The sequence below is a fragment of the Zalophus californianus genome, chromosome 17 (assembly GCF_009762305.2).
Source record: "Zalophus californianus isolate mZalCal1 chromosome 17, mZalCal1.pri.v2, whole genome shotgun sequence".
NCBI classification, from domain to species: domain Eukaryota; kingdom Metazoa; phylum Chordata; class Mammalia; order Carnivora; family Otariidae; genus Zalophus; species Zalophus californianus.
In genome coordinates this window covers 11,682,607-11,704,402 of record NC_045611.1, presented here as the reverse complement: position 1 = coordinate 11,704,402, position 21,796 = coordinate 11,682,607, and the positions used below count along the sequence as shown (strand labels likewise).

General features: G+C 44.9%; 1 protein-coding gene across 8 annotated transcripts in view; it reads right to left on the bottom strand.

Moving 5' to 3' along the window:
* Positions 1 to 21,796, bottom strand: part of ADAT1 (adenosine deaminase tRNA specific 1) — a 51,694-nt gene that overhangs the window by 26,092 nt on the left and 3,806 nt on the right. For 2 of the 8 annotated variants that reach the window (XM_027617147.1, XM_027617148.1), the window contains 6 exons: positions 20,851 to 20,905; positions 20,271 to 20,401; positions 16,675 to 17,278; positions 14,840 to 14,985; positions 13,293 to 13,392; positions 4,681 to 4,767 (listed from right to left, as the gene is read on the bottom strand). In XM_027617147.1, coding sequence (XP_027472948.1) covers positions 4,681 to 4,767; positions 13,293 to 13,392; positions 14,840 to 14,985; positions 16,675 to 17,278; positions 20,271 to 20,401; positions 20,851 to 20,905 — 1,123 coding nt within the window. Of the gene's footprint in view, positions 1 to 1,143; positions 2,555 to 4,680; positions 4,768 to 13,080; positions 13,206 to 13,292; positions 13,393 to 14,839; positions 14,986 to 16,674; positions 17,279 to 20,270; positions 20,402 to 20,850; positions 20,906 to 21,796 lie in introns of those variants that run through there. The other 6 variants (XR_003524017.1, XR_003524015.1, XM_027617146.1 and 3 more) reach the window with 6 other exon arrangements.

The following is a 21,796-nucleotide window of genomic DNA, read 5'->3' as shown; positions in this document are numbered from 1 at the left end:
TACCATAAACCTTCAGAACAAAAAGACATTACCCTCCTGACATTCTCATACAAATCTTTATCCTTTAAATAGTATCTCGTAAGACACAGAGAAGCACAATCTGTGGATAAAAGCTCCTGCTGGTTGTTACCTTAACTGCCTTCATAAACATGGGATTTGGGGTCAGGCAAAAAAATCTCCCCAATTAAAGCAGCATATGGGAGAGCCTGGCCTTCAGGGAGTGGTGCTTTTGCCTTTCTTTCCTGCTATCTACAAAGATTTCTTGGGGCGCCTGGTGACTCAGTTGGTTAAGCATCCGACTCTTGGTTTCAGCTCAGGTCATGATCTCGTGGCTGTGGGAACGAGCCCCATGTCGGGCTCTGTGCTCAGTGCAGAGTCTGCTTCAAATTCTCTCTCCCCACCTCTCTCTCTCTCACTCTCCTTCAGATAAATAAAATCTTCAAATAAAAAAATAAAAAATTTCTTATGAAAAAATTCAAGGATAATTTGTTAGGACAAACATGTATTACTTCTGTCATTAAAAAAAAATTTTAAGAACGTATGTTCACACACAAATTGGTACAAGAAGGTTCATAGCAGCACTATTCACAATAGCCAAAAAGTGGAAACCACCCAAGTGCCCATCAACTGATGACTGGATAAATAAGATGTGATACATCCATACACTGGATGTTACTTTTATTCCATAGAAAGGAATATAGTACCGATTTGTGCTACTGATTCGCGCTATCACATCATGAATCTTGAAAACATTACGTTAACTGAGAGAAGCCAGTCACAAAAGACCACATATTCTATGATTCCATTTATATGAAATGTTCAGAATAGGCAAATCCCTAGAGACAGAAAGTAGGCCACTGGTTGCTCTAGGGCTGGGGTGGGGGTGGGATTGAGGGAAAATGGGGAGTGGCTGCAAATGGGTACTCTACTGGGTTGATGGGTGTCCCCTCCCCCATTTATAACAAAAATGCTCTAAAATTGATTGTGGTGATGGTTGTACAACTCTGTGGATTTTTAAAAGCCACTAAATTGTATAGTTTAAATGGGTAAATTGTATGGAATGTAAATTATATTCCAATAAAGCTGTTATTAAAAAAACATTCAAAGCTATACAAAAATGACAGGGCACCTGGCTGGCTCAGTCATTGGAGTGCATGACTCTTGATCTCGGGGTTTTGAGTTTGAGCCCCACGTTGGGCGCAGAGATTACTTAAAAATAAAATCTTAAGGAGGTGGGGGGATGGGGTAACGGGGATGGGCATTGAGGGCACACCTGATGTAATGAGCACTGGGTATTCTATGCAACTGATGAATCACTAAAATCTACCTCTGAAACTAATAATACAGGATATGTTAACTAAAATGAATTAAAATAAAAAATAAAAATAAAAATCTTAAAAAAATATATACTATACAAAAATGCTGAAAAAATATACTATACAAAAATGCTGAAGAACTTTGAGAAGGATCTTGAATAATCCCAACAGGGAGAAAGTCCCTTTATGTCAGTAATTTAGGGTGTGGAGAGGTTGAGAGTTAAATATCAGATGTTGGTTATAACAGGACGGGTTGCTAGGTCTGCTGCTGATCTGCTATACGGACTGTTGGCCTTTTAGACAGAACTCTTTCAGTTGAAAGCCACAGAAAATCTACTCAAGCAGGCTTAACCAAAACAACAATACAATTTTATCTCACATACTTGGAGTCCAGGGTGGGCACTGGCATCCGGACAAGGTCACGGGAGCAGATTTTGGTTTCCTTCGTTCTTGCCTTCATTCTCAAGCTGCCCGTCTCTGTGTGGTGGCCCTTACAGTTCCTGGTACAAGAGGAGACTCTTTCTTGCTAGCTCTCACACAGTTCCGGGACTGTCCAGGGCTGGCTCCCATTCCTACAGCCAGGGAGTAAGGTTTGCTTCAACCAAGTCCCATGGGTAGAGCAGGATAGGGTGGCTCCCCCAAGGAAGAAAGGCTGGGTATACAAAACATGTCTACTACGCCAAAGGAAGCTCTAAAACTTGCAGAGATTTGAACATCATCTCAGCCCCATAAATACTTGCCAAATCAATGTAGGAACACAAAATGGAGCTACTGCAGAGTCCTTTTAAAGCATCACGTTCCAAATTCTTTTTCCGTATTTTAGAGAAGCAATAACACACAAGTTAGGACAGATGCCAAGGTCATCAGCCAGATGCCATTTTAGCAGAGGGAGCTACTTCAATCAAGGATAGATTGTTCCACGATCCAGAATTCTGTCCGAAGAGACAGGTCACTCTGGTAGATGGCAGACCTTTTCTTTTTTTTTTTTTTTTCTGACTCGGCCTCAAGAAAAGCTAAGGCTTGTCCAGCACAAAGGAAGCAGCAGTCCAGTATGGACAGCTGGAAAACACTCTGCTACCAACAAGCTTGTTGCAGTTTGCCCTTCTTATTTGAACTGGTGATAATCTGGTGGGTTTCTGATCCAAGATCCAAAGGCCTGCTTTCGGAGCACACTCCAGGCTTCCTGGTAAGCAGATGCGGCCTCCTTGTATTCGTGGTACGTCTCCAGCTTCCGCATCCTAATGCACACACACCAGCAAGCACACAGGTTCTCAGTGATCAGCTCAGCATGGTGGCCAACTGAGCTAGGAGCCGGACAGATTTCTAACCAGAGACCTAGGAAGAGACCTAGGAACGGGAAGATTTTGATATGCTTTCCTACACCAACTCTCTCTCCATTGTAGGAAATTCACCAGAAAGCAACATGGATTGAAACAGGTGATAATAAACAATGCTAGTCTTGTCTGCTCCTGGTGGAATCAGATAAAACAGGAATAGCTACTTTTTGGTTTAAGTGTTCTGGGAGATGGCTTACTGCGAATAAGTCCCCTTCCCTATAAGACTCATGGATGCCCCCTAGGTCTACCTATGACGGACCCTCCAAACTCCCATTCTGTCTCAATAACTAGCTGAACTGTTTCTACCCACACACCAATCTGGACAAAATTCTTGCTTCCTTGACCAACATTAGTTATGCTTCTGTCCTTCCCCCAGGTCCTGAACTTTGACCCACCCTCAGCCTGAGCGCGCATCAGAATGTGTAGTGACCCCTTAACAAAGTACCCCCCACACCCCACCGAGAACAGACTGATCTCAAGAAAAGACATTTCCTGTCCACCTGTACCCCTCACACTGACTGCGCATCCCATGTCCCCTGCCCAGTTCTTCCTAGGCTTGCTGACCACTCCCCAGAAAGGAAGACTCCTTCCCGCCCGCCCTAGAGGCTTATAAACCATACGACCTCCGTGTCCTTGCTTTGGCATCAGTCCTGCTGTAGCTGTAACAGCCCCTCTCTAACTGCAATGATCCTTCTGAATAAAGTCTCCCCTGACCTCAGTTCAGATTTGTTTTCACTGACACACAAAATGTCTGGAACCCCCTGGTTAGTTTGATTCATTTTTCCAGACAAAAAATGAGCAAACAGACCACTGACCAAACTGACTGCAGGGCATCATTACTGACTGCAGTATGCACGGTGGTAGTAACCAGGGGACAGCTTCTTCACAGAGAAGTTTCTAGCAATACCTTACCTTCCCCACGGCTATATGATAAAGAATTTGGCAGGTCTTGTTGCCAGTTGCTTCAGGGAACCACCTCACCCTCTCAATTTCCCCGGGGGTAGGAATGTCTTTGTTCTTCATGGTGGACCCCTCTGACCACACCTGAATTTACACTTAAAGAGGTAACTCCTGGTGGGCCTGAGACAGATCAGGATGGGGCTGGCCATGCCAGAAAGACTAACCAGAGTCCAGTGGGGCCTGTGCTATCAGTCTGCCCTCCTGACCTGAGGGGGAGATGGTGCATGAGTTCAGTCACATCACGTGGCCAACTATTCAGTCAGGCTGACGTAATGAAACCACAGTAAAACCTCCGTACACCGAAACTTGGGTCCCCCTTCTGGCTAGTGATACACAGTGATGTGCTGAGGGGGTGGTGACACATCCTGAGGACACAGATTGTGTTTGGGACCTTCTCAGACCTTGCCCTACATGTCCCTTCTTTTAGCTGGTCCTGATTCATATTCTTTACAATACAAAGTAATTGTTCAGTATAATGCTTTCCTATATACATGAGTTGTTCCAGAGAACAACTGAACCTAAGAAGGTAGTGGGAACCCCCCAGTTTGGAGGTGGTGGTCAGAAGTGTGAACAGCTTGCGTCTGTGTAGGAAGTGAGGGCAATGACCTTGGGTATTAGTGTCTGAACTGCCCCCACCCACCTGCCCCCGGAGCAGTTTTAGAGTTCTCTATGCTCCTGCTTGGGAGCAATTTCAATCGTGAAGCTGCAGCTCACAACCAGTGATGTGAACAAAAGAGAAAGAGAAGAGAGTGACGTTCCTAGCAGACTCTACTGCTCCCCACACACTCATGTATCCGCCTCGCTCTCCCTCTGGAGGAGGGTGAAAGGAGAGCCTGGAATGGGCCAAGCCCCAATACCCCCCTCCAGGCCTCTGTAACTCTGCACCACTAGGCCACCCACCCTGCACACCTCAGATCTGCGTTTGCAATCAAGGCCCCGGGGAGAGAGGAGCCCACGGGTGGTAGTTAAGTGCCCACGGACTCCTGCCAAAGCTTCCTGCCATTCGTAAGCCAGAATTAACCCACAAAGCTTCCTAAAGATGAAACAACATGGGTCCACAGCGTCACCTGAGGGAGTCTGGCCACTTGTCCTCTGAAATACTGCTTAGCAGTCTCTGAAATGATCTAAAGAGTTCCACTTTGCTGATTCGGGATCTGTGTGGAAACAGATAACAAAGAGGATTTATTAGAAGTGTTTAACATGTACCAGCCCCTATCAGAGATGCCAGGCTTCACACAGAGCTTTCTTAGGTTTGAACGCACCAGAGCCCCCATTTCCACCTGTTCTTCACATGCAGAATATCGAAGATCTGATTTGGGTGAAGAGAAAAAAAGGAATCTCATCTTAAGAAGTGTCATCGGAGGGGGGGCATCTGGGTGGCTCAGTCATTAAGCGTCTGCCTTCAGCTCAGGTCATGATCCCAGCGTCCTGGGATCGAGCCCCACATCGGGCTCCCTGCTCCGCGGGAAGCCTGCTTCTCCCTCTCCCACTCCCCCTGCTTGTGTTCCCTCTCTCTGTCTCTCTCTGTCAAATAAATAAATAAAATCTTAAAAAAAAAAAAAGTGTCACCAGGGGGAGCCTGTGTGGCCAGTCGTCAAGCGTCTGCCTTCGGCTTAGGTCATAATCCTGGGGTCCTGGGATCAAGCCCCGCATCGGGCTCTCTGCTTGGCGGGAAGCCTGCTTGCTTCTCCCTCTCCCACTCCCCCTGCTTGTGTTCCCTCTCTCGCTGTCTCTCTCTCTGTCAAATAAATAAATAAAATCTTAAAAAAGAAAAAATGTGCCATCAGCAGTGAAATCATCAAGGGGACAGGCTCAAGTGGGGTAAAGACAGAGGTGGCTTTACTAAGCTCCCCCAAGACACCTACCAGCCACACCAGGCTACCTCTTTTCCAGGGAGCTGGCCTTGTGGGTAATACTGCTCAAGACACTGCAATGGTTTCAGACTCGAGTGCCACTCCCTGTGTGAACTGCGGTCATAAAGTCCACTCGGACGAGCGCTGGACTGACTCTCCTCTGGGCACTGTGGGCCTTTGAGGCCAGTCCTTTGCTTCTACCATGAAGCTTCATGCAGGCCATAGTTTGGAACATCAGGGGAAGTGAGTGTGGCCAGTCCACCTGGCCACCAGCCCATCGGGGCCTTCCTGCTTTTGCCCATCCATGCCATCCAAGCCTCCTTTCCCTCCCTTACACAGTTCACGAGCAGATTTAGAGTACGGAAGCGTGTGTGCCAACAAGGGGTGGTCTCCTCTTTATACAGCACAGCCTTCGCCGTGCTCACAGACTGTATCATCAGCTTGGACACTATGGCCAAACGGGGATATGGGAAATAGGGAAGTGTCCGGTCTGTCAAAAAGTTCCCTCACCTGGCTGACACCTAGGCTACTTAGCCCTCACAAGCTGCTCCCCATGGGTCTTAACTGAGCTCGAGTGGCAACTGGCACTTGGGAATATACGGTTCCTTTAACATTAAAAAACAAACAAAAAACCCAAAGCCAAAAAACTAATGAAACTTATTTTGTTACCAGATTAAAGGAGAAATGTAATATAATTGTAAGAAACTCCCTCTCTTTCTCAAATAAATAAAATCTTAAAAAATAAAAAAAAAGGGGGGCGCGTGGGTGGCTCGGTTAAGCGCCAATTCCTGATTTCGGCTCAGGTCATGGTCTCAGGGTTGGGAGATCAAGCCCCGTGTCGGGCTCCATGCTCAGTGCGGAGTCTGCTTGTCCCTAACCCTCTGTTCCTCCCCCTGCTCGTGCTCTCCCTCTCCCTCTCTCAAATAAATAAATAAAATCTTTTTTAAAAATTGTGAGAAAAAACACTCAGAGAAGCATTTGTTAGAGTTCCTAGAGGACTAGGAAAGACAGTATTTACGTTCAAAAAGGGTGTCTATAAAAAGCTGCAGGCAATTCATGTCCTTAAAATCAAGAATAAGATAAGGGCCCTGCTTTTATACAATGTTACACAGAAGACTCTGGCCAGTAAGACAAGAAATAAACGGTGTAAGGATTAAAATACAAAAACCAAAGTCATTATTTGCCGATGTTTGTGACATTGTCAGTTCTAGCCACGACAGTAAGTCAAGAAAAAAATTAATTAATTAAAGGAATGGTGGGTTGGAAAGGAAATACTATTTGCAAAAGATCGTTTACATTGAAAAAAAATGCAAAAGGATTTCCAGATAAATTAGGATAATAATAAGAGTGAACAAGGTTGCTGGATACAAACATTAACTGCAACAGGGAAAAACAAAAAACTAACAGCAGTGACCAGAAAACGAAGTAAAAAGAAATTACTTAAAATAGCATCGTGGTAGCTAACCTCCAAGATGGTGATTATTTTTTAAAGATCTATTTATTTCAGAGAGAGGAGGAGAGAGTATGCACGGACGTGCACACACACACAACCCAAAACGGGGCTCAATCCCAGGACCCTGAGACCATGACCTGAGCTGAAATCGAGTCAGCTACTCAACCAACTGAGCCACCCAGGTGCCCCATGGCGATTTTTTTAAATTGATGTAGAGTTGACTTACAATATTATATTAGTTTCGGGTGTATAACGTAGTGATTTTACAATTACATATGTTAGGAAATGCTCATCACAGTAAGCATAGTTACCTTCTGTCACCACACGAAGTTATTACAGTATTATTGACTGTACCCCCCATGCTGTACCCTTCATCCCCATGACTTACTTATTTTATAACTGGAAGTCTGTCCTTTTTTTTTTTTTAACATTTATTTGAGAGAGAGAGAGAGAGAGAGAGAGAGAGAGAGAGAGAGAGTACAAATTGGGGGAGGGGCAGAGGGAGAAGCAGGCTCCCAGAGGAGCAGGGAGCCTGATGTGGGGCTTGATCCCGGGACCCTGAGATCATGCATGACCCGAGCCGAAGGCAGAAGCTTCAGCAACCGAGCCACCCAGGCGCCCCCTGGAAGTCTGTCCTTCTTAATCCCTTTCATCTCTTCTCACCCATCCCCTCCCTCCCCTCCCCTCTGGTAACCACCAGTTTGTTCTCATATTTCTGAGTCTGTTTCATCATTTTAGGAGACGGGACCACACACCTTATTGCTCAGGAAGCCTAGAGAGTCTTACAGACTCAACATTTCCATTGCCCACCTCACCCACCCACAATCAGCAAAATAAATCAGCAAAAATAAACTAAGTGTCTTGCCCAGACACTCGCGCTTCCCCTTGAAACGCTGAGAGGTGAGTCCCTGAAACTTTTGCTACAGCCCAGGGGCCACTGATGTGCAACTATGCAAAATGTCTGGCTTTATTTTTACAGAGCATTAATGAAGCATCCACCAAAACAAGAAACCTTAGCAATCAACCATGCCCATCTGGAGCCGGAGATGGCTCCACATCAAGGTTTGTTAAAGAAACACATCACTTAAACCACACTGGAAGGAGCCCTAAAGGATTCGATTTACTACCAACATTGTAGAGAAATGTCAAGGCCTCCAGGGTCCCTGTAAGAAGCCATCAGCGGGAGCTTAACAGCTTCTTGAGACCAGTTCTGTAAATGGTTCCAACGTTCTTCCTTCTGGAGGAACAAATAGGCCTTTCTCATATCAATGTTTTCGGCCTAAGTCAATGGCCTTGTGAGTAATGCTAAGGTATTATACCTATAAAGACAAAAGGGGGATGCTGGGAACCTCTCCTCTGCTGAAAAAAAGAGCTCCCTCCAGAGAAATAAGACCTTTTTGAAGTTCTATTCAACAGCAGAACAGAGTGACCATTCTAGTAATTCCTCCGTCAACGAGACCTACTCAATAGTAACCACTCAGGTCATCTATGGAGCACAACAATCATCCACAGCCATCCTGGCAGCCGCCACTCTCCAAGAAGCCCTGGTTCCTTTCAGCAGCAAGGATTACACTCTTGGATACTAGGTTCTTCCTGGTGAGGTCGTTAACATTGCTGGTTGGTGCATCAAAGAGCCAGGAAAGCTATACACACATGTATAATTTCTTAAAAATTATACATTTACATTGTTTTTTTTAAGATTTATTTGAGAGAGAGAGAAGAGGAAGACTAAGAGGGAGAAGGAGACCCCTGCTGAGCAGGGAGCCCAACACAGGGCTCGATCCCAGGACCCTGGGATCATGACCTGAGTGGAAGGCAGATGCTTAACCGACTGAGCCACTGAGGCACTCCTACATTGGTATTCTTAATCTGGCCATATCTTTAACAAACTCAGATGCACTTAGGCGTCTTTTTTTTTTTTTTAAATCCCTCATCCTTTTCTTTTATAATCCAATAAGGCATGTAATGATCTCTCCGGGATGCTCTGGGACGGGAAGAGAATTTGACACTTAAGAGTAAAATGAAGCTTCTTGAAAATGAGGGTCTTTTACCTGGTGTCTGTTATTATTGCATTGTGTGTAAAAGAACACAAGGACTTAAATATTTTCTTTTCCTATTGCATTAGTATATTAAATGTCTCTAACATCACAGTCCGTGTTCATATTGCCCACAGTTCTAAAGAAGGTGGTCCCAGGATGCCAGCACGAGGGAATGAGCAATGAAAAACCCTGTGAGTCTTTAGAACAGAAGAAACTGACTCTTCCACAGAGTATGAAGCTTCTCTGGGCAAAGGAAGGAGAAATCAATCTTGACAAGGTGTTTGCTGCAAGCCTGCACCACATTCACTGGCACTTCTCACCACATTCATGGGTGACTCATACTTTTAGTTCCCCTTGCTCTACATGTGAGGAAACGGAGGCTCAGAGAGGTAATGTGCCCAAGATCACACCCTGGGGAGAAAGCGAACCAGGAATTAAATGTCAGTCTCTTGAACCGTAAAGCTTCTGCTCTTTCCCCGCTCCACTTCCTCCCTGTACGGAGTGTCTGCCTTCTAAACAGAGAGACATCTACAACCTGTCAGAGGCCTCAGATCGTCTATTCCAACATCCTCATTTGACAGAGACGCACGTGCGGAGGCCCGGAGAGCAACTGGCCTGTCCAGAGTCACGTGGATAACTGGAGACAGAGTGAGTGTGGGAACGTGAAGTGCTTCCAGTCAACAGAGAGCACCAACATATTGGGACAAGCCGGAAGAACAGCACTACAGGAATTTGAAAAGAGGATGGTAATTGTGAGCCAGAAGGCAGGGGTAGATGAGCTGAGCTTTGAAGGTAAAAGAGGGCATGGATTCCTAGGCAAGAAGAGCACTGGTACCCGAGCAAAGAGCAAAGCACAAACCGCAGCCACAGTCAGCTGAGTGGGGCTGCTGCTTGCCTGTGCGCAGAGCCAGGACTTTGCAGGAAATGTGGTCCCTGTGAAGGTACGACCCGCCCTGCCCACACACCCTGGTCTGTGGCTAAAAGCTAGTCCCCTGAGAGATGTAAACAGTGGCCCGAAGTTCAGAGGCGCTTGGGGAGGAAATGATCCAAAATCTCCACCCCTAATTTTGTAACTATCACTCACTCTGCAGACTAGACCATTTCAACCCTGGTTAGTGGCTGCGAAGAACAAAACTTTCTTTTTTAAAGTCTAAAGAATCATGGAACACTACATCAAATACTGTATGGTGACTAACATAATAATAAAAAAAAAGACACTTAAAAAAAATAGTCTAAAGACATGTAAGTTGTTACTGTTGTCTATGTTGAGGCCAGCAAATAAGCATATCAAAAAGAAACAAATCCACCTGTAAACTTTAATTACAACTTTTTATGAGAAAATAGTAAAGAGATGGAAAAACAACTCAGAGTGAAAAGAACTACAGTTGACCTTTGAATGACATGGCTTTGAATTGCACAGGGCCCACTTACACAGGATTTTTTCCAATAAATACAGTATTGTAAATGTATTTTCCTTATAATTTTTTAAAGATTTTATTTATTTATTTGAGAGAGAGAGTACAAGCAGGGGGGAGGGCAGAGGGAGAGGGAGAAGCAGACTCCCTGCTGAGCAGGTAACCAGATGCGGGGGCTCGATGCCAGGACTCTGGGATCATGATCTGAGCCACCCAGGCACCCTCCTTGTAATTTTTTAAATAACACTTTCTTTTCTCTAGTTTACTTTATGGTGAGAATATAGTATGTAAGGAGAAGCCTGGGTGGCTCAGTCAGTTAAGTGTCTGACTCTTGATTTCTTCTCAGGTCATGATCTCAGGGTCGTGCGATGGAGCCCCACAACGGGCTCCACCTGGGTGTGGAGCCTGCTTAAGATGCTCTCTCCCTCTCCCTCTGTCCCTCCCCCCAACTCATGCACGTGCGTGCACTCTCTCTCAAAAAAAAAAAAAAAAATACGGGGGGCGCCTGGGTGGCTCAGTCGTTAAGCGTCTGCCTTCGGCTCAGGTCACGATCCCAGGGTCCTGGGATGGAGCCCCACATCGGGCTCCCTGCTCGGCGGGAAGCCTGCTTCTCCTTCTCCCACTCCCCCTGCTTGTGTTCCCTCTCTTGCTGTGTCTCTGTCAAAAACAAAATCTTTAAAAAAAAATACGGTATACAATACATACAGCATATGAAATATATGTTAATCAACTGTTTATGCTATCAGTAAGGCTTCTAGTCAAGAGCAGGCTGTTAGTGGTTAAGGTTTTGAGAAATCAAAAGTTATACATGGATTTTCAAATGCAAGGGGTGTCAGCGCCCCTAAACCTTCCACTGTTCAAGGGTTAACTGTACCTGTAAATGGTGGGATCCTATAAAAGTCACTCAGGGGCAGCTCACTGACCCAAGGTGTAAATGCCTTTGGTGGAGAGGCCATTCCCCGGCAGCCCCTCCCACCCTCAGGCGATTAAAGACTACAGGGAAGGAAAAGCAGAGTGGGATCATCTGAACAGTTGGAAAAAGAAAAACCAGTGAGGCGAATGCATGAACTTCAAATACAAAGGGAGTCCCGTGTCCAGCAGACTACATGCTCTACATTTCAGTAAAAGCCTATCTGAAGATGAAAAATCCTGCTTTCATGGTGCCCTTTTTGCCAGTCCAATCACTGTGGAGCTTCACAAATGATTCTTGGGTTCCAAGCTTGACCTAATGAAACCAGAATCCCTAGTGGTAAAGCCCAAGAAAGTGTTCTTTTCAAAATCTTCCAGGGGGAAGAACAGTCTTTCCAAAAAAATGGTGGCAGGACAACTGGATATCCCCACGCAAAAGAATGAAGTTGAACCCCTTCCTCATGCCTTATAGAAAAGTTAACTCAAAATGGGTCAAAGTCATAAACCTAAGAACTAAAACTATAAAACTATGAGAAGAAAACTGAGCAAATCTTTGTGATGTTGAATCAGGCAATGGTTTCTTACCTGTGACACTAAAAGCATAAACCATCAAAGAAAAAAAGATAAAACTGACTGACTTCATCAAAATTTAAAACTTTTGTGCTTTAAAGGACCCTTTCAAAAAGTGAAAAGACAACCCACAGAACTGCAGAAAATATGTTCAAATATGTATGTGATAAAAGACTAGCATCCAGATTATATAAAGAAATCTTTCAATTCAACAATAAAAAGATAAATAAACCAAGTTTAAGAACATGAAAAGGGATCAGAATAGATATTTCTCCGAAGAAGATATACAGATAGCTAATAAGGATATGAAAAAAATGCTCAACATCAAAAGAAGCTCGAACAGTTATTAGGGAAAGGCACATCAAAATCACAATGGGATAGCACATCACACCCACTAGGGTGGCTACAATAAAAAAGACAGACAAGGGCGCCTGGGTGGCTCAGTTGGTTAAGCGACTGCCTTCGGCTCAGGTCATGATCCTGGAGTCCCTGGATCCAGTCCTGCAACGGGCTCCCTGCTCGGCGGGGAGTCTGCTTCTCCCTCTGACCCTCCCCCCTCTCATGTGCTCTTTCTCTCATTCTCTCTCTCTCTCAAATAAATAAAATCTTTAAAAAAAAAAAGACAGACAATAATGAGTGTGGTAAAGGATGTAGGATAATTGAGACTCATACATTGCTGGTAGGAGTTTAAAATGGTGCAGGTGCTGTGGCAAACAGTTTGGCAATTCCTCAAAAAAGAAAAAAAACCCAAGGTTATCACAGGACTCAGCAATTCCACGCCAAGGTATACCCAAGAGAATTGAAAACATATGTCCACCTAAAAGGTCATTATATAAAAATTTGCAGCAGCACCAGTTCTAATAGCACGCAAGTGAAATAAACCAAATGTCCATCAAGAATGGATAAACAAAAAGCAGTAGTCAGATCCACACAATGGTATACAGGAATGAAGGACTGATACATGTTACAACAGGGATGAGCCTTGAAAACCTTATGCTAAGGGGCGCCTGAGTGGCTCAGTCGTTAAGTGTCTGCCTTTGGCTCAGGTCATGATCCCGGGGTCCTGGGATCGAGCCCCGCATCGGGCTCCCTGCTCCAAGGGAAGCCTGCTTCTCCCTCTCCCTCTCCCCCTGCTTGTGTTCCCTCTCTCGCGGTCTCTGTCAAAATGAATAAATAAAATCTTAAAAAAAAAAAAAAACCCTTATGCTAAGTAAAATAAGCCACATACCATATGATTTCATGTAGTGAAATGTCTAGAGTGGACAAATCCACAGAGACAGAAAGCCGATTCATGGATGTCAGGGGCTGGAGTAGAGCCTGGGGAATGACTGCTAACAGGTGCAAGGTTTCTTTCTGGGGTGATGAAGATGTTCTGGAATTAGATAGTGGTAAAGGGTGCCTGCACAACCACCATCTCCTTCTGCCCCATTATGGTTGTACCTGGCCTGGAGGCACCTGATTGCTTTCTTTGTTGTTCCCTGCGGAAAACCATTGGTAGTGACATCCAGCGGCTGCTCAGGAACTGCACTCCAGCTGATGGCTACGAAAAAAAAAGATTTTGGAGTTAAAACTGTTCAGTTTCCCGTGAACGTCAGAAGTGTTTTCACAAAAATATTTCCCTCTCTATCCAGATCAGAGTCAGTGGCTGCCACTCCGATGCTTGGCCTCCAGAATATAGTAATATTAAAGCGGTTCATCATTCATCATCTTCATTAGAAGACCTAATAACCACTAAGCCCTTATTATATGCTGGGCACACAGTCAATGCATGAAACAGGATTTCTCATTTAATCCTCATAACAATCCTAATAAGGAAATGACGTATTTTTTTCATCATAGGCATACTCTTATAACCCTCATTTCCTCTTTCACTCCTCGCCCCTGGTAACATCAGTTTGTTCTCTACAGTTAAAGGGTCTGTTTCTTGGGGCGCCTGGGTGGCTCACTTAGTTAAGCATCTGCCTTCGGCTCAGGTCATGATCCCTGGGGCCTGGGATCGAGTCCCACATTAGGCTCCCTGCTCGGCAGGGAGTCTGCTTCTCCCTCTCCCTCTGCATCTCCCCCTGCTTGTGCACACTCTCTCTTATGAATAAATAAAATCTAAAAAAAAAAAGTCTGTTTCTTGGTTTGTGTCTTTTTTCCCTTTGATAGTTTTGTTTCCTAAATTCTACATATGAGTGAGATAATATGGTATGTCTTTCTCTGACTTATTTTGCTTAGCATAATACACTCTAGCTGCATCCACATTGTTCCAAATGGCAAGATTTCATTTTCTTCTACGGCTGAGCAATAGTCCACTGTGTATATACACCACATCTCCTTTACCTATTCATCAGTTGATGTGAACTTGGGCTGCTTCCATATCTTGGCTATTGTAAATAATGCTGCAATAAACGCAGGAGTGCATGTATTCCTCTGAGTGTTTTTGTACTTTTAGGGTAAATACCCTGTAGTGCAATTACTAGATCATAGGGCAGTTTTAATTTTTTGAAGAACCTCCAAACTGTTTTCCATAGTGGCTGCACCAGTTTGCATTCCCACCAACAACAGTACAACTTTTTCTTCACATCCTTGCCAACACTTGTTTCTTGTGTTGATTTTAGCCATTGTGACAGGCGTGAGGTGATATCTCATTGTGGTTTTTATTTGCATTTCCCCAATGATGAGTGATGTTGATCATCTTCTCATGTGTCTGTTAGCCATCTGGATGTCTTCTTTGAGGAAATGTCTGTTCAGGCCTTTTGCCCATTTTACTAATTGGACTAAATGTTTAAAAAATGATATTCTTATCTGAAGACGAAGAACCTCAGGCTAAGGCAGGATGAGAAAGTTGCTCGAGCATGAACCTGCCTCACGGTGGTCAAGCTTACATTACTGATGACTCAGGTAACAAGCTGCCTTCCTGCTGGATGGATGCAACCCCTCCCAGGCCACTCCACCGTCTGGGGAAAAGTTACTCCAGGGCAAGCGGAACGCGAATACCTTACCTGCACCACAAGGAACAAGTCGGCCGGGGCCATCAGCCCTTTTTGCCTGCACCGCGCAGCGGCTCTGTTCAAACAGGAAACCTGACTGCTCTATTTTCACTTCCTGAACTCCAAAGCCTTTGGGTAGCGCTGAGACGTTCCGACACCTAAATGTGAGGGAAAATGCACTCAGTTCAGGCACGCTCCTCAAGGAAGACAGTGTCTAGGCCCGTGGACCCCTTCAACACACCTGAGTCTCGGTGAGAGGGTGTGACAGAACAGAATCAAGATCATATGAGCCTTACAGCCGGAGGAAGATCCCTTCCTATCTCTCTGAAGTGAAAACGATGAGCTGAGTCACCGCCTCTCAGTGACTTCAGGGACTCTAAACTCCAGTCCTGCTACTGGCTTTGAAAGATTTCAAACCCTTAAACAGAAATATTAATTTGTTGGCATCTGCTTCCTAGGGAATCCTCCAAACACACCAGAAACCAAAACTCTCCTATAATATAAAAGCTTCATTTTTTCCCTCTTGGGTCTTTCATACCATCTAGAGGCCAACATGACACTGCTCTGGAACCAAGTGGACAGCAGCTATAAAGCCTCAGAAGAGGGAAAGCAGGGAAAACACAGAAAATGTCTTGGACAAAGGGGTGCTTTCGTTGAAAACATCTTATTGGGATATAGTGGATACCACATAATTCATCCATTTTAAGTGAATAATTCAAGGGTTTTTTGTTTGTTTTTTTACTATATTCACAGAATTGTGCCACTCTCACCACAATCTAAGTTTATCACCTTTCACCCCTGATAAGAAACCCTGCACCCATCAGCAGTCACTCCCCACACCCTTCTCCAGCACCCACCAATCTACTTCTGGATTTGCCCATTTTGGACATTTCACACCATCAAATCATACACTATGCCGCTCCTGCCACTTAGCACAGAGCTTTCAAGGCTCGTCCGTGTCGTAGCTTGAGCCAGGCTTCGCTCCTTTTTGGGGCTGATAACCCAGTTTAACAGTCTATCACCTTTCATTTATCCAGTCACCAGCTGATGCACATCTGGGCTGTTTCACTTTGTGGCTCTTGTGACTGATACTGCTAAACATTCACGTACAAGTTTTTATGTGGATGCACATTTTCATTTCTCCTGGGTACACCCCCCTGGAGTGGAATTAGTGGGTGTGCTCCCTGGATTCGGCCTCGGGAGCACTGCATCCGACACGACAGGCCTCCCCTGGCCATGGCCTCACTCTGCCCTCATTTACCACAGCCTTAACTGGGCTTGGCTGCCCTTCTTTAAGAAGACACATTTGAGTGATCATCCTTTGTCTTTAATCTTTTAAAGACAATGACGTTGATTGTTTTTAAAAATTACAGTAGTGATATATATTACAGAAAAATTAAAAAACAGAGTAACCACAAAGAAGGAAAAAAAACACCCATAAATATCACAACTCAGAGATAATCATACCAATGTCTTGGTGTATATCCTCCCACAATTTTTTTTCTATGTGCATATTATACTTTAAAACCAACATGAACTCATCATAATCTTTTAACTTGCTCTTTAAAAATTATGAGCATCTTTCCAGGTCAAACATTCGTCGATATCAGCTTTAACAAAAATCACCTAATCTACTGTTGGTCATTTCACTGGTTTTCTTTTCTTTCTTAAACATGACTACACACAAAGCTAAACGTTTGAGCGCCTTCTTAATTATTTCCTTAGGACAAATGCCTAGCAATGGAACCACTGATCAAAACGTATGGATGTCTTAACGGCTCTTTGGACATCCTCTCAGACTGCTTCTTGGAGAGGCTCTGCCGGCTTCGACCTCCCTCCCTGCTCACCTCCCAGTCAGAGCTCTCTGCATGGCCTCCTGGCTGTATGGGCACCTCCCAATCACCACGGCTGACAGGTAGACGGGCTCTTCTAGAAGGTGCATCAACAGTGCGCCCTGGCATCCGAGGACATTCCACCGGGCCAGCTTGTCACTGCAGGACAGGGAGCAAGTCCGGTCTCCCCGGCCGGGCTTCACTCGGAGCAGTCCCACCTGGTGATATGCAGCACCAGGCTTCCCCGAGTCTCCAGCTTCTCCTGGCACACATTTGGCTCCGGTTCTATGAACGTCCACCACTTTGGCACCACTGGGGGCCATTCCGGTGACAGCGGCCAGTTCCTCTGCAGTAAGATGAGAGCCACTGACACTTGGTGGGACTGGGCCACTTTCCTGATGGCCAAAACTCTGATGGTGGGCCACACTGTCAGGAATCCCAGGCTCATGCCTCATCTTTTTGGTCACAGGACTACCCAGGTCTTCACATTTCTTTTTATCTTCAGGATCTTCCAGATCACCACTGGCTTCTACTGATGGGTTATTGGCCCAATCTCTATGGACAGGACAGCAGGGCTGATCTTCAAACTCAAGCATTGGAATGATGGAGGCATCCCCACCTGCAGGAGAAGGAACCCCTTAAAAACCAGTGGTTCTTAAAGTGAGGCCCCCGGACCAGCCACATCAACATCCTTTAGGAACTTGTTAGAAATGCAAATTCTTCGAACTCACAGTGGACCTGCTGAGTCTGAAACTCTGGAGGTGGTCCGCAGCAGTGTGTATTTTAACAAGCTCTCCAGGTCATTCTGATGACAGGAGAACCACTGTATGAAACAAAGTTTAATTCTATTTTCTTAGCTGACCTGAGATGAATTAGGAACACTTGCCCAAACTTCCTGAGTAAGAATCCTTTGTGGCTCTATCCTACCTAGACCCAGTGAGTTAGAAACTCTGCAGTGGGGAGGATCTGGAAAGCAGAATACTTTAACAAAGATCCCAGGTAATTCTCATCACAGGAAGTTTTGGAAACACTAGCTTAGACCAGGGTTTGTCAATATTCCTAGTACTGACATTTTGGGCCAGATGATTCTTTGCTTGGGGGCTATCCTTTACATCAAAGGATGGTTAGCTAGCAGCTCCCTGGTCTCTACCTACTAGGTACCAATAGCACCCCCCAGTCTGACCATCAAAAATGTCTCCAGGGGCGCCTGGGTGGCTCAGTTTTTAAGCGTCTACCTTCGGCTCAAGTCATGATCCCAGTCCTGGGATCGAGCCCCGCATCGGGCTCCCCGCTCCGCGGGAGGCCTGCTTCTCCCTCTCCCTCTCCCCCTGCTTGTGTTCCCTCTCTCACTGTGTCTCTGTCAAATAAATAAGTAAAATCTTTAAAAAAAAAAAGTCTCCAGATGTTGCTAAATGTCCCGAGAAGCAAAACTGTCCTGAGTTGAGAACCCTTGGTTTACAATGAGCAGTTTCCCAAGTGCATTTTGTGGAATGTTATCCCGTGAGATGCTTTGGAAAACAAAAGTGGGAGGTTGATTTCATGGTTAAATATTTGGTAAAAATGTTCCCAATCTCCCCATTTTGGAGATATATGTGCATATCTTCACAGTAAAGACTCTGCAGTGAATTATACAAGTGGTGTTTCCCTGTGCTGGGTTAGAGATTTCTAACCTAACTCTGTGCTTAAACAGAGTAACAGAAAACCAGAGGTTAGTAAAAAGCACAGCTTCCCCTTGAGAAGGGAGCTACTTCTTCAAACACTAACCTAGTGTGTTGCTTTTCTAAAGTGTGTAAATAATACATCTGTAGTCTTTTATAACCTAAGAGTGGGAAAGGCAAGAGATGTAGAAGGGGGACTGTTGCCAGAGAGGCTGGCTGGTAGAGTTCCAGAGACCTCACAAGGTGACAATGACTTTGGAGAACTGACTCGGGCCCACCTCCCACTCCGAAGGCTCGGAGATTTGATCCAGACAGATGCCTAAATCTAGAGGCTGACTCATGCTAATAAAACTCACAAGTAAAGAGTCTGAAGCAGCTAACCCAGGCACCAAATTATCAATTAGTAATGAGGACTAAAGGCAAAGGGAGATGGACAGACACGTTCTCCAGGTAATGTTCTTTCCTCCTGCAGACAAACCATGCATGGGCATCACAGTTCACAAGATGACCCATCAGCCCAGGGCAGTTAGGTCAGTAGTTCTAGATTTTGATTTCACAGACCAGTAAAATTTCCAGATTTTATGATCAACAGAGGGGGTGATCAATTTTGTATTCCATCAAGCAAGATCTTTAAAAATCCTAATTACCACTATTTATTTTTTTTCTCTAATTACCACTATTTAAAATAAAAAGATAAAAATCTCATAACCTTTCCATGGAAAGAAATTAGCTTTTTGAAAAACTCACTATAGTCCTGATTTTTCCCATTTGGCTATGGACCAGCCTGTAGACCAGATTTATGTGGTCTAATTAGTTGGTCAGGCTAGCTGTGATCCACAGATCTATCTCTCTCCAGCATAAGCTACACCCGCCATTGGATCAGCCAAGTCCTGGCTATTCCAAGTGTGGTCCACAGGCCAACACCACTGACATCATGGGGACTTGGTTAGAAATGCAGAACCTTAGGCTTCATCCCAGACCTAATGAATTTGAATCCACATTTTATTAAGATCTGTGGGTGATTCATACGCATAATACAGTTTGAGAAGCACCGAGTTAGGAAACATCCTTTTTTGGACCAGGTTATCTGCTGCTAATAAGAAAGCACGGATGAGTCCTGCCTATCTCTGTATATAATTTTTCTGGCCGTTGATTCAACCAATTCTTTTCTGATAGACTCATTCTTCCTTAAGCTACATTATATTTCTGATTTGAATTATGATCAAGTCTTGACAGCTCTTCTGTCTCTTCGGAGCAAGTAGTACCTATATCTGCTCTAACTGCATGTATTAGTTTTAAAGTTTAATATTTACAGGACAATATTATATCCTTACTTCAAAGGTTTTAGGGTAAGGAAATTTTACTACCATACCTGAGCTGCTGTCTAAAAGGAATAGAAATTATTCTCCATTTTCAAGACAAAAATACAGTGGTCACCCCTAGGCTATGTCTGGTCGTCCTGCCTGATGCAATCACAGCACCCGAACATCCCCTTATAACTCATAAAAATTTAACTGATCATGACTAGATCCACATTCCAGAAAGGATTCTATGAGGCTAAGCAAGGGACCAGTCTTACTCACTGCTATATACCCAATGTCATACTGTACCTGACAAGCAGTAGAAAATATCTGTTGAATGAATGAACAGAATGAGTTTCAGCATAAATCACTATAGAACTCAGGGCTTTGGACTTCTAAGCCCAATTGCTGGTTTCAGACCTTGTGGGGTTTCACCTTGAAGCTTCCCAATCCTGATTGGGAATCGAGAACTGCAATGTCGTTCCTTGATGGAGGAGTGATCAGGCCCCGTGGCCTGTTCAGAAAAAGGCACTGTCCACTGTTTGCAGCTACACTGCAGCCAGAAGAGCTTTTTTGAGAAATATATCTATGGATAAGAGGACATAAGTAAGTAGACAACGTAACATTAATCCAAAGGCTTGACTATACTTACAGGGTGTATGGCTGGAGAAAAACACAAACAAGAGGTCTGGTCTGAGTTTCCACAGCCCTCTCTGAGTTCCAGGGACAAAGATGCTATCCTCCTTCAGGGCGGCTGCCAAGTGGAGCTGATGGAGAAGGTACCTAATGGGGCGCAAGGTGTTATCAGAATGAACAGCCAATCTCTGCAGTGAAGGGAAAGACTCTGGCTGGTTGATGACTTTCTAAGAGTTACTGCAGACCGATGGGACTGGCAGTGATTTGGAATTACGAGAATGATCTAGACCAGTGATTCTCAAAGTGTGGCCTTTGAACCAGCATCATCTGGAATTTGTTAGAAATGCAACTTCTCAGGTCCCACCCCCGACCTGCTGAATCGGAATCTCCGGGGGAAAGCCCAGCAATCTGGTTTTTTCATAAATGTAGGTAATTCTGATGCGCATCAAGCACGAGAACCACGGTCTAGACCAGGGCTATTCAAAGTGTAGTTCACAAACCCACATCATCAATGTTACTTGAGAGCTTATTAGAAATGCAAATTCCGGGGCTCCCCATGGCAGGCTAAGTCACATTCTCTGGGGATGTGCCTTTACCTTTGGAAACTCCTCCTGGCTATGACCTCAGCATGGCTATCATTGAGGATGTCTCCTATGGCAAAGACAGGACACTAGTGAAGACATACAGAACCTGGAAAGGCCCTGTTTCCTAGCAGTAGAACACAGCGGTTTCCCCCGGCAGCCAGGACGGCCATGTAGCTCCTGGAGGGCTGTCAGGAAGTACTGCAATCGCTGATGGCAATGCAGGGGTTCCTCAACTCAGCACTACTGACATTTTGGGTTAGAAAATTCTTTGTTGTGAGGCTCTGTCCTGTGGAAGGTAGGATGTTTAGTAGCATTCCTGGCCTCTACCACCAGAGGCAGGAAGTATAGTATCGCCCTCCCCTGAGCTGTGGCAACCAAAAATGAATCCAGCCACTACCAAACATCCCCTGGGGGACAAAAATGTCCCCATAGCTGAGAACGACTGATTTATCGGAAAATAGCTGGAGGAAAGGGATCCAAGTCTTTAGTACCCTGACATCACACCTGAGCTTCGGGAGATACAATTCCATCAAATTCAATCCACAGTGGTCCTGGCACACAGAAGGCAAGGCTGGAAAAGGAAAGCAAACTTGGGAAGGAATCTGCTAACTGGATGCAGGAGGTGAAGATGCCAGATCTCTAAGGGATTTCCACAGTCTTTTCGGTGCCCAAATCTCCATCTAATTCGAGACTGCTTTTGGGGGGGCTTTGGACCTATTGGGAAGCAGTTAAGTCCAGGGAACTTTTGTTTCGCGCATGAAAATACTAGCCAACTTCCAATCTATGCAGAAAGCATGTTCCTGGTGGCCTTTGCCTCCACTGTGTATTCTGATTCATAAAATGAGTTCTGTCCCTCCCACTGGAGTGACGGGGGAATGGAAAGGTCAGCCACCTCAGTGATGTGGCCCCCCACTTTTTAAAAAATATTTTATTTATTTATTTGACAGAGGGAGACACA